Here is a 15,819-nt window from a genome sequence, read left to right as displayed (position 1 = left end):
TTATAATTTTTTTGGCAATTTCACGTGAAAGCAGACAAAAATAGGCTTTTCTTCTGCAACAGATACACTGCTAGAACAAAGTGTCTGCTCCAAGTGAGACGTTCACATCAACACACAGCCCGCCCTACCCACAGCCATAATCCAGGCGGCGCGTGCCAGCATTGCGCTTGCGTGCCATTCGTTTGCGTCACAGTGCCATCTGGTGACGCTGCAAGACAGTGACCGTAAGGTGGACAAGTACTGGCTTTGACAATCCACTGCTGGATGACTCTCCCTTCACCGTGCGTATTGTGGGTGGGGGGGCGAATGACTACACGTCACCATGCTGGTCGGTGCAGGTTGGTAGCACAGATGCGAGAGTACACAGTAAAGTACGACAGTGGAGTATACTTCACTGCCCTGAGCTGCATACTACGTAAACCAGCAGCTGCCCCGACACCCACTCTATATGGTAGTCACCCATCCAAACACGACCCAGTCTCAACCCTGCTTAGCTTCTGGGAACTGATGGGATCAGGTGCATTTTTTCGCAATTTTAGTCAATGGCCACAGTGACATTTCCCACTAAATTACTTGAAGTTAATTTACTGCAGTGTAGTTAGTGTAGCTTTGAATTCAAACAAGTAATGTAACCCATAATACACCAATACCATACATGGTTATTTTATTACAAATATTTAACAGTACATAAACGTTAAATTATAATTACAGAGGGTCGATCTATTGGAGTCCAAAACAATGTTTGTAAAAGTTTTCATAACACAAGAGTACATTAACCAACCGTGCAAGCACTAGAGAAACACTTGGAAAATCCAGCCGGTTATACAATACTACTCACTTTAGCGTAGAGTGAATGTAGCACAACGTCGTTAAGTGAATAACAAAAAAGAAATTGGTCACACTTTAGGACATTGGTTACTGTCATTGGCCACCTAGGCCTCTGCCATGCATGCAGCATGAGAGCCATGTTTACAACTGCTAATAAAAGTCCTGCAATTGAAGTGTTGGGTCTCATGTGTAAGTACCAAGCTACTTTTCATTCACAATATTTACCAGCATTTGTAGTCTGCCTGTAAATAGAACATGGAGAAATGTCACTTTTTTTTCCAGTGGGTACCCATAACACTTTAGACTTGGCAAGGTATCCCGAATTGGACGCTGGAGCTGACGCTACGTACCCACAACCACAAGCCGTGCTGGGCCTCTTGGTATGGCCCAGCACTGCTCGTGTCTCGTCCTAACGCTTGAAGAGTTGCGTGGCTCTGTGGGCTCAACACACCCCGCTCCCTCCACGGCATCTCCGATTAACCGCACCTCCGATTAGTATGGCTGACTACGTACGGTGCGAAACAAGTTCAACATACATACAAATTTTCGTGACTGCAGGGATTCATATTCTTGGTTCTTTCGGTAAAGTCACGTAGAAGGGACTTTACCGAAAGAACCAAGAATATACATACAAGTGATTGTAGTTTTCTTGAACACCGTTTAACGTATGGTTGGGTTGGTTATGCTTTTCTGTTATTGTATTTTTAAACAAATACAAGGCCCTCAAAGTGACCAGAGCTGCTGTTGGCCACAAACCTCTCTTCTGCCCTGACCCTGTGTCATCACGACCGTTTCCGAGGGCGGCCCAAGTGAAACGTGCATCTCCCTTCGCAGAGCGAGCCCCACGGACCACTGCAAGTGGACGACACAACCCAGTTGTAGCTGGCTTGTCCTGGAAAGGATGCCTTACTTGGAACTAAATGATCACGGGAACGTAATAAGGGCAGATCTTGATAAAGTGGCATTGACTTTTATTCCTCAGCATTTTATTACCAAAAACTATACATATGGTTGATGAGTTAACAACACCCAGCATGTATACACAAGGGGCCCTGTTTTCACAATGTGATGACGCATTAGAGGCAGACGTAAGGGAGCTGAGGGTACTTGGGGGCGGGGGAGGGATGTGTAGGTTTTGACGAAAGAGAAGATCAAACTTCTTCCTCGTTGAGCAGCATGTTGGGGATGCCCTTGGTGATCGGAAACTGGCGCCCCGACTCCGGGCACTGCAGACTGCCCTCCACCACCTCCACCTGTGGGCACAGCTAAAAGTCAAACCCACACAACCAGCTATCCGCTGTCACTCATGCCCTTTTCCACTGGCACATCCGATCCGTTTCAGCATCAGCCCTCTCGGGTACCGGTTGACTTAGCCTTAAATGAGTGCACGGTGCATTGTGCAAACATCAATACTGGGAATATGAAGGAGACGTCACAGCGATACACTCCACTGCTCCTGACGCGGTTATCTGGCTTGACCACCTGAATGCGAAATTGGAGTTGTTGCTCTGCATTTACATCCGCCATACGAAAGTAGAATACTGGGAAGAGACAAAGGTGGCCAGGGTGCATGGTTCTAGCCATACAACCCTTTTGCTGCGCACCGTGCCAGCCATAATAGGGGCTTGCTAACAGCACTAGCGCCAACGGTCTGCTGAGGCTACAAGGGGGATCTTTGTCAGTGACAGCTGTATCGAGGGCCCCACCTCCATCAGCACGTGATGAACTTTCTTCAGGAAGTCCTCATTGCCCTGGTAGTTGGGATCTACCTCCAGGGGCAGGTTATTCAGGTGGCCGATCTGCATAGGAAACACACACAAGTTCGTTATTGATGTGCATGTCCACGTACAGTGCTATCATTCCACTGGTGCACGAGGGCCTCAGCATACCACCAGCGTGCGGGTTTGGCCATACTTCACTAAGCTAGTCAGCGAGGGTTGATGAAGGCAGGGAATAAAAACGTGGAACCAATTTAGCACAGTACAATGCAATGTCGTTTACAACATGGTTCCTCAGCTGGCCACCACATAACATAAACCGGGAGGCTCATTTATTTGAGATGCAAAAATGTATCTACTCCAAAAAATTTTGAATCTCAGCGATTCGTGATCACAATTGTATCATTCCTTTGTCCAGGCGATGCGTGTAGAATCCACAGACAAAATATTAGCATTTAGATATGTGAAAGATTTAGTTTTTGCTACATTTCCCCAACCCCAATTATAGTTCAACTGCACTATCACCATCGTGAAACGAGACAAAGATATATATTTTAAATCCACGGCTAACAGTGCACCACCTTGGATAAGATAACGGCACTAAAAGAGATCAATGAACTACTTCTGATGTCATTACTATCAACCTCTTTATCCACCCTAAAGGCACACTCTTTCGCCCAGGAAAGAGTGTTCATTGAAATAAATGAAAAATATTTAATGCGATGCTTTCTCTTGCAGTTGTGTGTCATATGACAGTTGTAAACCTTGTTTAATAAAGGATGGACCCGGGTTTAAACCCAGGATCTCAGCAGAACCAATTCAGTGCCCCTTGGTATGAATTCTTACAAGGACGATCAAACGCATACATCATCTTGAGCGTAAGAATTCAATTTAACCCATAATTTATTAAATGTCTATTTGTCGTCAAGACATTATGCTAAGCGACACGCGGTGCAACCTGAAAAAGTACATCGCATGGCTACACACTGAGCTGCTACATTCCACATAATAGCACGAGAAAGCGCTTTGAATGAACGATGCAAGCATCAAAAGCGTGTGATGTGTTTTGCTGAAATGACCACATCAGAAGAGCCACAGCAAATAAGAAACATGATAAAAAGCCAAGAGAGAAGAGGGATAAAACCAACAACAAAAGAACAACACGCAGTAATGACGATTGTTATTGGCATGATTGGATGACAATTAACTGTGGTCACAATGACATTCACAGATATGAACCTGCAAAATAAAACAAAGCAAAAAAAACATGAAAGTAATGAACATCCACGCACACTCTCAGCGGCCTGGCAGAGCGCCGGCCACTCCAGCTTGGGGATCATCCGGGCCACAAACTCCGGGTTGAAGTCGACATTCATGACCTTCACTTCCGTGGCCTAGGAAGAGCAGAAGAGGGGCATGGATGAAAAGGGACACAGCACAGAGTTTACCACAGCCCATTAATAAGGTTATTCACGTAAACGGAACATGCCAATTCGTTAAGAGTTTAGGCACACCAGTGTGTTAGGAGAGAAACTCCACAACGACACATTTATATTTCCGTGATCTAACCCAAAAACCTCTATTATGGATAATATTGGTCGTGAAAGTCAACGCGTTAAACTGAGTTTACCACAGTTTGCCTCTCTCCAAAACGTAGGCGAACGGGCGGGTATCCTGTATGCAACAGGCGAGAGCCCATTGTTACATCGCAGGACCGCGAGAGACACAGGCGGCTTTATCCAGCAGTGGATTGATAATGGCTGATGATGGGCCATCAAGCAAGGTGACAGAAAAAGGTGGGGCTTCAACAGTATTTGTAAAGCCTTCAGAATGATGACAAAACAGTACATTTAATTAGCTGCAACAATAGCAATGCACTGTTAGATTTTAAATCGCAACACATACATGTTCATACATCGTTCAATCCACCGCTGGATGAGGGACCTCCCCACACCAAGTCGGTAATATGGATTGTTTGACCATACTTAGCTGGGCAGTGCAGGTTGGTGAAGGCGGGGGCATACACGTGTGGGCAAAGGAGTACAGTACAACGGTGAACTCTGCATAACTGCCCCCTGCTGCACTCAGTAGCCCCCTACCTATAAGAACGCCCTGTGCAGATGGTCGTCCATCCAAACACTGTGCAGTCTCAACGTAGTCCGTGAGCTTAAAACCAGATGCAGTATCACTTGTCAGTACCACCTGAGGTGGCATACATTTAGCGATTCAAATTTCTTTGTGGCCGATAATAGTGAACGATAGGATACACATTCGTACCGAGTGGGTTATCAAGTAATTCACTCGCATCAGCCGTGTAAATAAATTGGTAGAAATCTTGACTTAAAGCTTCGTGACTGCAAGAATTCATATTATTTGGGTATTTCGGTAAAGCCACGTAGATAGAAAAATAATTTTACAAATATTATTTTTCTATCTACGTGGCTTTACTGAAAACCCCAAAGAATATAAATTGGTACAACTAAAATATGACTCTGTAACTTAGCTGGCACCAAATGCCTACCTTGGTCACGGACTAACGCCGCTTTGCGTTCAAGACTGGATACATTCCGAGTGATCGATAGCCGTAAACATGTTCAGTATTTACAATTAAGATTTAAAAAGTATATGCACCTGCGGTTCCTAATTTGAGGTACCAAGCGGACCCCTGCTTCCCCCCAAATATAGAAGTCAAACTCCGCCTATGCCGATATAGAGCACTACAAGACGGCACAAGTATACACATGCATACGGTTATCAATGCGTTACAATACAGTACATACAGCAATGACTTTAGCCTTCAACCCACACCGACCGGATAGGTGAAGTATGGTTAAAACTTCATGTGACTTTTACCCTTTATGGCAATAAAAAACAGGTGTTAAGACAATGCATATACTACCAGACCATGTTTTTTGCATGTTCACCACAAGTTTATGTGCCTAATGCAGACATGATTGCTTGCAAAAGGTTTCAGTTTGGCGTTTTAACATCTAAACACAACTGTTTTATTGCCAGAAAGGGTAAAACCCTATTCTTATATGGTTCAAACAAGCTCCCCGCGCCCCCCATCACCGAGTCAATGCCAGCTCAACAGTCCTCTCATTAACTATCTCACCATGTTATCCGTGCACTGAGCTACATGTAGTTAGTCGTCAAAATGATCATGAGTTTTATCGACGCACAAATACCCATAGAGGAACAGGCACGGTGGCACCTCAAGCCCCCAAGGTGCGGGACCAGACACCTCACCGTAATCTTGAGAGGAAATCCCTTGGTGACGCCCTTGACGTGCGAGGTGAGCATATTGTGCGTCAACAGCTTCATGCTTTGTGCGGAGTCGTTCCCGCGATATTTGTTGGAGCTATCAATGAGCTGCGGTGACGATTCTTCTCTCGCAGCAAAACGTGGCAGGCCGCGACAGCACGTGGCGTCAAGATCGCCGCGCTCTATCCCCCTCCCCACCCCGGCCCCCGTAGAAACGACAGAGCGATGTGGTAGGAAAAGTTCCGGCTCTCAGATATTGGTTCCGGCTATGCGCTTGATGGTCGTGAATGAATTACGTCACGCATATAGAGGGGAGGGGGGGCGGTCAGATATTTGTGACGATATGTGACGAGGAGGGGGGGGGGAGATGTGACGTCACATGAAAATGCGCAACTTTAAATAAATGTAGACAACACGTTCTACATAATTAAATATATATTACTGGTTCTTTCGGTAAAGTCACGTAGAAGGCAAACAATAAAATAATAAAAACACAAAACAATAAAATTCGCATCACTTGATGATGATTGCTTGTGTTTGTAGTCGAAACGTCGTGCGAATTTTATTGTTTTATATTTTTATTATTTTATTGTTTCCCTTCTACGTGACTTTACCGAAAGAACCAAGAATATGAATCCCTGCAGTCACGAAAGCTTTAAATAAAAAATTAATTAAATATACTTTTTAATAAATGTTTTCTCCTACAACATCAGAGTTTCAGCGGCACATTAAATACGCACTACAATGACAATAGTTTAAAGCGATTTGAAGCATGTTTTATTTTGGGGGAGGGGGGGGGGCAAAGCTTTGTGACGTCATATTTGAGGGGGGTCTGACTTTTTATGACGCCGTGTGACGAGGGGAGAGGGGGGGGTCAAAAATCGTCCAAAATCGCGTGACGTCATTTATGGACGGCCCCTAATACAAAAAACAATAACAACAACATGTTTTGATTTAAAGCTTTCGTGACTGCAGGGATTCATATTCTTGGTTCTTTCGGTAAAGTCACGTAGAAGGGAAACAATAAAATAATAAAAAATATAAAACAATAAAATGATCACGACGTTTCGACTGCAACACAAGCAATCATCATCAGGTGTGAAAACCACAACAAGAATATTTGAAAAAAGTGGCGTTTTTTAAATTAACGTTATTAACGTTGTCATCTGGGCTTTGCGCACCACTGCCAACGCAGCAGCAGATAATTTGAACAATGAGAATTCCCTCATCAAAACGCTACACCATAGAGCTCAATCTATCTCCGACCATGAACACCTGACCAGTGAACTCAAACACGTACACCAGGCTCTCAAGGCGAATGGATATTCTGACTACACAATCAGCAAAGCCATCACCACCACCGTGAGGAAGGAGCCATCTGAAGATCCAATCAAAAGCATCACATTGCCTTACATAGCAGGGATAACCAAAAAGATTTCCCAAATCTTGAACAAACACAAGATCCAGGTCCGATTTTACGCAGTGCATAGAATTCGTGACCTGATCCCATCTGTGAAGGACAAGATTCCTGACATGCAATACCCCGGCGTCTACAAACTAAGCTGTGTCTGCGGCAGCAGTTACATTGGGGAAACTAAGCGACGTTTCGGACCGTGTTCGTGAACATAAGGCAGATCTGAAACACGGCAGGACCAATACTTCTGCCGTGGCTGATCATTACTTTAATGCGGCTGGCTCACATGAAATTGATTTCTCTAAGACGATGGTACTTTGCAAGCCGACTGGCTATCAACAAAGATTCGTTCACGAAGCCATCCATATTTACAGACACAGACACAATTTCAACCGAGACGACGGTTTTAAACTCAGCAATCATTGGAAAGATGTCATCAACCACTTTGGGTCATGACTTGATTTGTGTTTGCCTTGTCAACCTCTACCGTCAGCAGTGTGGGTGTGTGGAGCGAGGTGCAATGCCCCCCCCCCTATCTCTACCCACCTCTCTCCCTTTATATCTGCCCCCCCTCTCTCCCCCCCTATCTCTACCCCCTTCCTCCCCCCCCCATGTCTGACTGGCTGCCCCGCCCATGCTGTTCACGCTGCATAAGCTCCCCTCCTCCCCCCAACTCTCGTCCCCCGCCCACTCACTTTGGAAACCCTTATAAGGAGTTGCATTCGGAGGCTTGCCCTCTTCCCTCCGCCTGATGACGACCGCTTGTGTTGCGATCGAAACGTCGTGGGTTCTTTGCTCTTATTTTTATTTTATTTAAAATTGTATTTTATTATTTTATTTTCTAACCAAAAATATTTGAACAATGATAATTAATTCGTGATATTTTTTTTAACGATGCTGATAAAAATGATTATGACCATTATGATAATTCTGAATGACACGACAACTTAATGGAGGTAAAACGTGATACATTTGTGAACGACTATTTATTATGTATGACGATAATTTGTTATTGATCACGGTTATGATGTTTGACACAGCAATTTAAATACAGCATATGAAACACAACAGAGCGCTGAATTTCCACCCCCACTGTTCAGGGTGGTTGATAAAAGAGGTGCCGCTTAATGGAGGAAGTCAACCTTGCTTCCCCGATGACACGTGGACTCGCCCCTGCTATAGGCACGTGGAATTTCCACCACTGCCTTCGTGCTGTGAACAGGAGATCATCGCTGGTATTACACTCGTTTGAATGGGAAGCCACTGACACACATATATATAAAAAACTTAGCATGAGCAGCATTTTAAATATATCAAAATAAAGGCCCGTTTAATACATTAAAAACATTCACATTACCTTACAGTGTGGAAAGTAAAACAGAGTTCACCTAAAATATATACATGTAGTACAATTTGTATTGATGTAGCATCTAAATGCAACCACACCATGGAAACGGTATGAAATAACATTTACACGCAAAAAAAATCACACCTTTCTCAGCATTATTGCGAATTGAATTTGACTCCCAGTATAAACATGCAACGTTGCGTTACGTTTGAAACCATTGAATCAACGTTCGCCCCACGTTGGTCCAACGGTTTAATGTTTACTGGATCGTTATGTGTTTTTCCCCTCACAAAAAAAACATGAAATTTGGCGCTTTGAGATATTTGTGAAAGGCGCCTTACAAGTGAAAAACCCACCAAAAATAATTAATTCACCACCACTTTGAATGTGCCATTATTCCTCATGTCTTTCATCCTAAATCTACACGAGATACACGACCCTTCCTGCCCACGTGATGGTGCTCATAATGGGACATTGCGCCTCATCTCGGCTTGTCCTGAAGAAAATACATTCATCATTTCGTAAATAAAATGTCCGATAGACAAATGGCTTTCCGTTTCCCCAGAACGTGAGTTAATTTATTCTTCTTCGCGATCGCCTGTCATGCCATTAACATTCCCACTCGGTCAATTCACAGATTTTTTTTTGTTCCATTCCGCGTGCGGTCAGGGTAGATTCTAAAAGAGCGAGATGGCGGTGCGCATTCTTCCACTTACATTGAGCCATCATCTGTGAACCATGAAATGGAGGCTTCTTAGCATTTGTGCCAGGTGGCTCAAGGCTTAGAGACAATGAGCCAGAAGCATTGCCATCCTGGGTATCAATCGTGGGTTTTAGTCACTCGCAATTAGACCGGGCTTTCAAGTGTAGAGTTGATGGTGTTAGCCATTGGTAACTGCAAAAAAAAACCCCACAATCTTAAATATGACAAATTATATATTATCTTTGTTCGAAGAATATAAAATATTTGGCGGTACTGCATTGGTATTGGTGCACAAGCACAGGTAACAATAACGCAACACATATGTCAATAGTATTGCCTTAAAAGACAATCATATGTAATAGGCAATTGCCTGACAAAATGTTTTTTATATCCTTTTAAGGTAGTGTCATTGACCAATGTGTTGGGTTTTTCCAATATTAAATTCGCTTTATAACTTACTTTGCATATATTCAATCTCTGAAAATTAAACAATATTTCAGCTGGACAGCCATGCAACAAGCACTTGTCTGCAGCAAGACGTGTATGAAAGTACACCTCGGATAAATAAAATACATACTTGTTGATGTTGCGTTGGCACAAGCACAATTAACAACAAAACTGAACACAATCATGAATATTACTGTGGCCTAAACAGCAAATATCTAACATGCGATGTTTCAGCAATGACCCTTCTTCATAGCAGAGGATTAAAAAATGGTCACTTGAACGGAGCTCGGGATAAGTTTCCTGCACCCCCGATTAGCACGATCGGATATGCACGGTGCGAAAGAAGTTCAGCACACAAGTTCTGTGACATCTGTGTCCGCGGGCCATTCAGATTGAGATATTCTGCAAGCGTTCCGAACGGTCTATACATCTAATAGCTCGGTGCCAAGAGCACAACTGGAGATGAATATTCAACCTTACAACTCGACCCAACCAAGCCGTTTAAATATAATAATGATAATAATGCAGTTCAACTTTGTATATCTGACAGTCGCATATCCACCAAGTTCACTGCCAGCACGCAGTGCAGTTTTGTGTGCGCCATTTTCTCTTGACGTTTACAAATTCGACCTTTTCACAACGCAGAAACGCATTCTTAATCTCGCGCACATTCGCTCACGTCTAAAGTTCAGATTTTTTTTTTTAATTTCCCCCACGCTTAAAGCAATGCACGCTATACAGTATTGTCATCCTGTAACTTATATGTGTACGGTGCGCAACTGTCATTTTCTAGAGATGTTCATATCCGACCTTTTGAGATATCCACCGAAACATGAGTTTCCACCTGGTCACATGTGTGGCGTTGCATTGCAAAATTGCATTCATTTATTTGTTTTAAGAGCGACTCAATTCCGTTGGATTCGCTGTGTATTTTGTCCGCATTCCTATTATGTGAACCACATCGGCTTTTTCGTAAGACGGCTCAATTGGCCCCCAGATTGGTCATTGCCAGTAAGGGCTTCCTGTGCTCTCTCCGCTCGGCTAATTTGGCCATGGCAAATCATTTGCAGGCACGGTCGTGACACCGCTACGTACACAACGACTTGGCTCTCAAGTGTCCCACAATTATTCACATCTGATCAACAAGCAGGAGGAACATCCAACTAATGTAATTTGTGCAGTAGATTTAATTTGCATAATTTAAAGGGCCGTTCCAATAATTTACTTTAATTACCTTGCACCAAATATTGTTGACGTGAGGACATTGTGGTGGATTCACCTGATGATTATTTTGCTTCCAATTAACGTGCGGTTTTCATTTTAATTTAATTTGTGGTGGAGCGGCTGCGCAGGTGTTAGCACACCGCAAAATTAACCCAGTATCGTGAGGTTGATATCCGGCCACTGGCTAATAGCAAGTAACATTTTAGCTTGTCCTGGGCCTCCACCTCACCTACTCACGCTGAAGTATGGTTAAAAAAACTCTACGACTGAAAGGAACGGTGAGGCCTTCATCCAGCAATGGATTGGAAAGGAGTTGTAAAAGTTTTATTCATTTTAGTTTATACAAATGAAAGAGCGTGGATGATACCATGGTATAAATGGACTTGCAAGCTAGAGAGCGCCGGTTCAATCTCCTGGCGTGGCAGTATGAAACAATGAACACGTTTCTAAAAATCCCCTGCCTCTGTCCACACAGCAGTATACACTGTAAATGGGTGCACCACAGTCAGTTGATTGACAGGCCACTTCTAGTGGGGGTAAAGTGTTGATATACCCACCTCTCCCGACAGTCTGACCAGCGTGGAAGAGTAGACCAAAAAAACGTTCTAAAGGGGCCGTCTGGAATGCCTTGTTTGGGATGATGTTCTCCAGTAATACAGTGGTGTGGGCAAGGCAATGCAGGGCTGTACCTTCGCCCTGAACTTTCCTACAGAAAGGACGCGGATTTTTCTCTAGAACACTGAAGGATTTATTGAATCCAGCAGTAAGATCGCCAACTGCACTGGATTGCCTGCGCATACCGTATTTAAATGAAATTGTCGCCATGGAAATGTGTTATTTACGTGATTTTCTCTCCACCCAAGCGCATTCATCCTTTAATTGTGTGGTTTGTTCATGAACTGATTCTTTCCATTGGCTCCTTGGCGTTTCCCATTCACACCGACACTCGCTCCATCTGTCTGTCTGACAGGTTCATTTTCCATGCTTGTTTGTGCTTTCCCTGGTTATTCGCCGACATCAATAATAATTTCCACTTGTAACGCGCCGCGCAGTATTCGCTCACTCTCGACGAAATAGAACGATTCGGAGGTGCGGGGAAACCGCAGACAATCGGGAAGGCAGCAGCCAAGCAGTGAGCTGGCGCCTACAATTGTCCAGTTTCTGCGGTCCTCTATATATTAAGACGTTATCGGCTCATTAACGAGTGTTTAGACGTAGGAAGAAACCGGGGCAACCCGGATAAAACTCACGCGTGTCAGAGGGCAACACTTGATCCCATACATATGGAACAGGTGAAGTCTACATTTGCTGCATTTACCTTCCTCCTGGCAAGCAAGGGTATGGCAGCTCCTCCACGCCCATGGGAAGAGAGTTTCGCAACATGAATGTGCGATCCATTAACTCTCGCTGCTTCCACAGTGCTAGATTACAGGCCACGTGCAACGCCAACACCGCCCGAATTTTCTTTACCCAGGTTGATGGGTTTTCACTAGGAGCAAGCGGAATCATATTTTTGACGACTGTAATATGTTTTCTCAAAAAAACTAAATGAAATGTCGACGAAACCAAACATTATTATGCAAGTGTTTGTGAAAAGTTACCGCGTACTGCATTTAGAATTATTGCAAAAATGAAGAGGACAAATTGCAGGTTCTTTTCCGATATTGACCTGCAGTGTAAAGTAGACTTGAATTGTGCACAAAGTCAAGTGCTGGGCAGATGCAGTGGCGGCGTCTCTGGTACACACACACACACACACTTCTCTGAAAGCACTATCTGTAATGGTAGTGCTGAAAGGCGTAATGACAGGCGATCACTGTAATTGCTCGCCGATGAAAATGCGCGACAGTTTATTCCCTTTTGTGTCTGGCAGCGAAACAGCATCTCCCTTATGTAGTTCTACTTCTCCGGTTGAGTGTTTCACGTTTCAGCTCGAAGGTTGAAATTATCGGTTGAAGGTCCCTTGTTGGAGTGAGGCCTAGTCGGAAATATATGCCACGTTTCTGAACCATGTGTCATAATCATCATTAGACCTCCTTTGCCAGTACCAAAATGTAATAATAGGGGTTTTACCCTTTTTTCTGGCAAAAAAACTGAAAACTTTTTACAAGGATTCATGTCTGCATTAACCACAATACCTGCAGTCAAAATGCAAACAAAAAACATACTATGATAATATATTATGCATTGTCCTTGAAACTGATTGGTCCACACCAAGGGACGGCTTTCTTTTGAGCCTCGACCCAATTGATGCTCGACCAGATGACGCCAAAAGGTGTGGACCAATCAGTCTCAAGGACAATGCATATATTATCATAGTATTTATTTTTTGAGTTGTACGCCTTTTGGCGTCTTCTGGTCCAACACCAATGGAGACTAGGCTCTAAGAAAAGCTGTCTCGGGTGTGGACCAATCAAATTCAAGGACAGTGCATATTATTATCAGAGTTGTCTTTTTTGTTTGCATTTTGACTGCTTGTGTTGTGGTTATTGCAAACATGATGCCTTGAATAAAGGTGTCAGTTTTTATGCCAGTTAAAAGGGTAAAATCTATTCCTTTATCATAGTATGTTTATTGTTTGCATTTTGACTGCAGGTATTGTGGTTAATGCAGACATGAATCCTTGTAAAAAAAGGTTTCAGTTTTGTTGCCAGAAAAAAGGGGAAAACCCCTATTATTATATTATGTGTCATAATAACAAGAACGATTTAAACTTGCAATGTACTGCCGCGCAGTCTTCGCTCACTCTCAAGGTGGCACAAGGGGGAGTCACAGACAGGTGGGAAGGCATCAGCCAGGCGGTGAGCAGGTGCTACCAACAATTTCCCAAGCTCTGTGGTCCTCTATCTATTAAGATGCATCAGCCGATTAAGGAGTGCTTACATCTGGGAGGAATCGGGAACGCCCAGAGAAAGCAGATACTTGAGAGGGCACGCTATTCTATCGGTCTATGCCCTACAGATGGAACAGGTTGAGTCCACACTTTACTGTACCGCCTTCTCCTGGTAAGCCAGGGTCATGGCACCTCCTCGACGCCCACGGGAGAGGGGAACTTGCACAACATTCGTGGATCCACCAAAAATCACCGCTGCCTCCACCACAGTGCTGGGTTACAAGCAGAGTGCGCTACAATTGAAAGCCATCTTCTGTTGGGCGCGGTGGTACGTTACCTCTTCGTGACCAAGCCCAGTTTTACCAAAATCACTTCTGCTACTCTCGTCTGCCTATTTATTTAATCATTTATATTTCTGTCCGTTTTCTATAAGCGCCCGCAATATTCAGTATCCTGCTGTGTTTTCTAGTCGCGTCCCTCTGATAATAAAGGCAGGTGTTGTTTTTTTAAAACATATACATTATTATTCTTGGTTCTTTCGGTAAAGTCACGTTGAAGGGAAACAATAAAATAATAAAAATATAAAATAATACAATTCTCACGACGTTTCGACTGCAACACAAGCAATCATCATCAGGTGTGAAAACTACAACAAGCAATCATCATCAGGTGTGAAAACCACAACAAGAAAATGTTCTTGTTGTGATTTTCACAGAAAATGTTCTTGTTGTGGTTTTCACACCTAATGATGATTGCTTGTGTTGCAGTCGAAACGTCGTGAGAATTTTATTGTTTTATTTTTTTAATATTTTATTGTTTCCCTTCTACGTGACTTTACTGAAAGAACCAAGAATATGAATCCCTGCAGTCACGAAAGCTTTAAATCAAAATGTACATTATTGCGAATAGGAACTTTAATTCTAAAATTGCATCGGTAACATAATAGAGGTTTGTTGGGTTAGATCGCGTAAATATATTAATGTGTCGTTAAACCCGCCACCACCCGACATAGCCAATTAGTAAGGTTTGTCACGGAAACAGAACGTGCCAATTCGTTACTAGTACATCATACCGGTGTGTTGGGGAGCACTTCGCACGTGACGGGCTCACAAATGACGTCATCACATCTATCCCTCTATTCAAGGAACGAAACAGGAGGATTTCTCCACCAATCTGGCTGTCGCCTGATGAAGCCAGTTGTAATTACTGGCGAAACGTCGTACTCAGATTGTAAATGTTGTGGCTTGGCTCTCCAACACACCGATGTGCTGTACTAGTGACGAATTGGCCACGTTCTGTTAACGTGACAAACCTTACTAGTTGGCTGTGTCGGGTGGTGGCGGGTTTAACGACACATTTATATATTTATGCGATCTAACCCAAAAAAACCTGTATTATGGATGATATTGGTTGCGAAAGCCTCCCACGTGTTAAACTACATCGGTAACACTGGGCTAATGAATAGTCAGCCAGCTTCATTTGTGATGGGAAAGCTAATTAAATATCCATCCCACTTCAGTGGCAACAAGTGCCTTCCCACACATGCACTATGGCAGGTGCTCGAAATTAACGGGAGCGCATAATTGTATTCATTTTTGCACTTAAAATGTAGCACTCGTCTATAAATCGTCGGACATTTCTAATTCACTTAGTCACAATAACAATGCCCGTGATTAAATGTTCGCTGTGCTATGATGGTGGCCTGCCAGTAAAATATGTAAATAACGTGCATAACTAACAGCACTCTATTCGAACTAAATATTTGGAAATGCCATTTTAAAGTAAAGTATCAGGCATATTGCCTGCGGGGTGAGGTGTTTCCGAAAACATGCATTGGAATGTATTTACGTACAGTATGTTGAACTTCTGTTGCACCGTACGTAGCCAACCGCGCTAATCGGAGGTGCAGTGGAAGGACAACAAACGAAACACAAATCATAACTATCGCTTTGCCTTGCTCCCTTTCTCCTTCATCAGTGACACTAACCGGCATGGCGAAGTATAGTCAAATAACCCTCGTGACCGACACGGCAGAGGGTG

The 15,819-nt window shown here is 43.5% G+C and overlaps 1 protein-coding gene across 1 annotated transcript; it reads right to left on the bottom strand.

Moving 5' to 3' along the window:
* Positions 1-647: 647 nt before the first annotated feature.
* TRMT112 (tRNA methyltransferase activator subunit 11-2) lies at positions 648-6,018 on the bottom strand. Its single transcript, XM_032964977.2, has 4 exons — positions 5,796-6,018; positions 3,839-3,940; positions 2,535-2,627; positions 648-2,081 (listed from the first exon to the last, which is right to left on the bottom strand). Exons 1-4 carry the CDS (start codon positions 5,868-5,870, stop codon positions 1,980-1,982), a joined length of 372 nt encoding a protein of 123 aa, XP_032820868.1. The 5' UTR covers positions 5,871-6,018; the 3' UTR covers positions 648-1,979.
* Positions 6,019-15,819: the final 9,801 nt, after the last annotated feature.

This window comes from Petromyzon marinus, chromosome 33, assembly GCF_048934315.1.
Source record: "Petromyzon marinus isolate PM22_M1 ecotype Great Lakes invasive population chromosome 33, UKy_Petmar_22M1.pri1.0, whole genome shotgun sequence".
Lineage (NCBI taxonomy): Eukaryota > Metazoa > Chordata > Hyperoartia > Petromyzontiformes > Petromyzontidae > Petromyzon > Petromyzon marinus.
The sequence above is the reverse complement of the archived record's forward strand: the minus strand, read 5'-3'. Positions and strand labels throughout refer to the sequence as shown.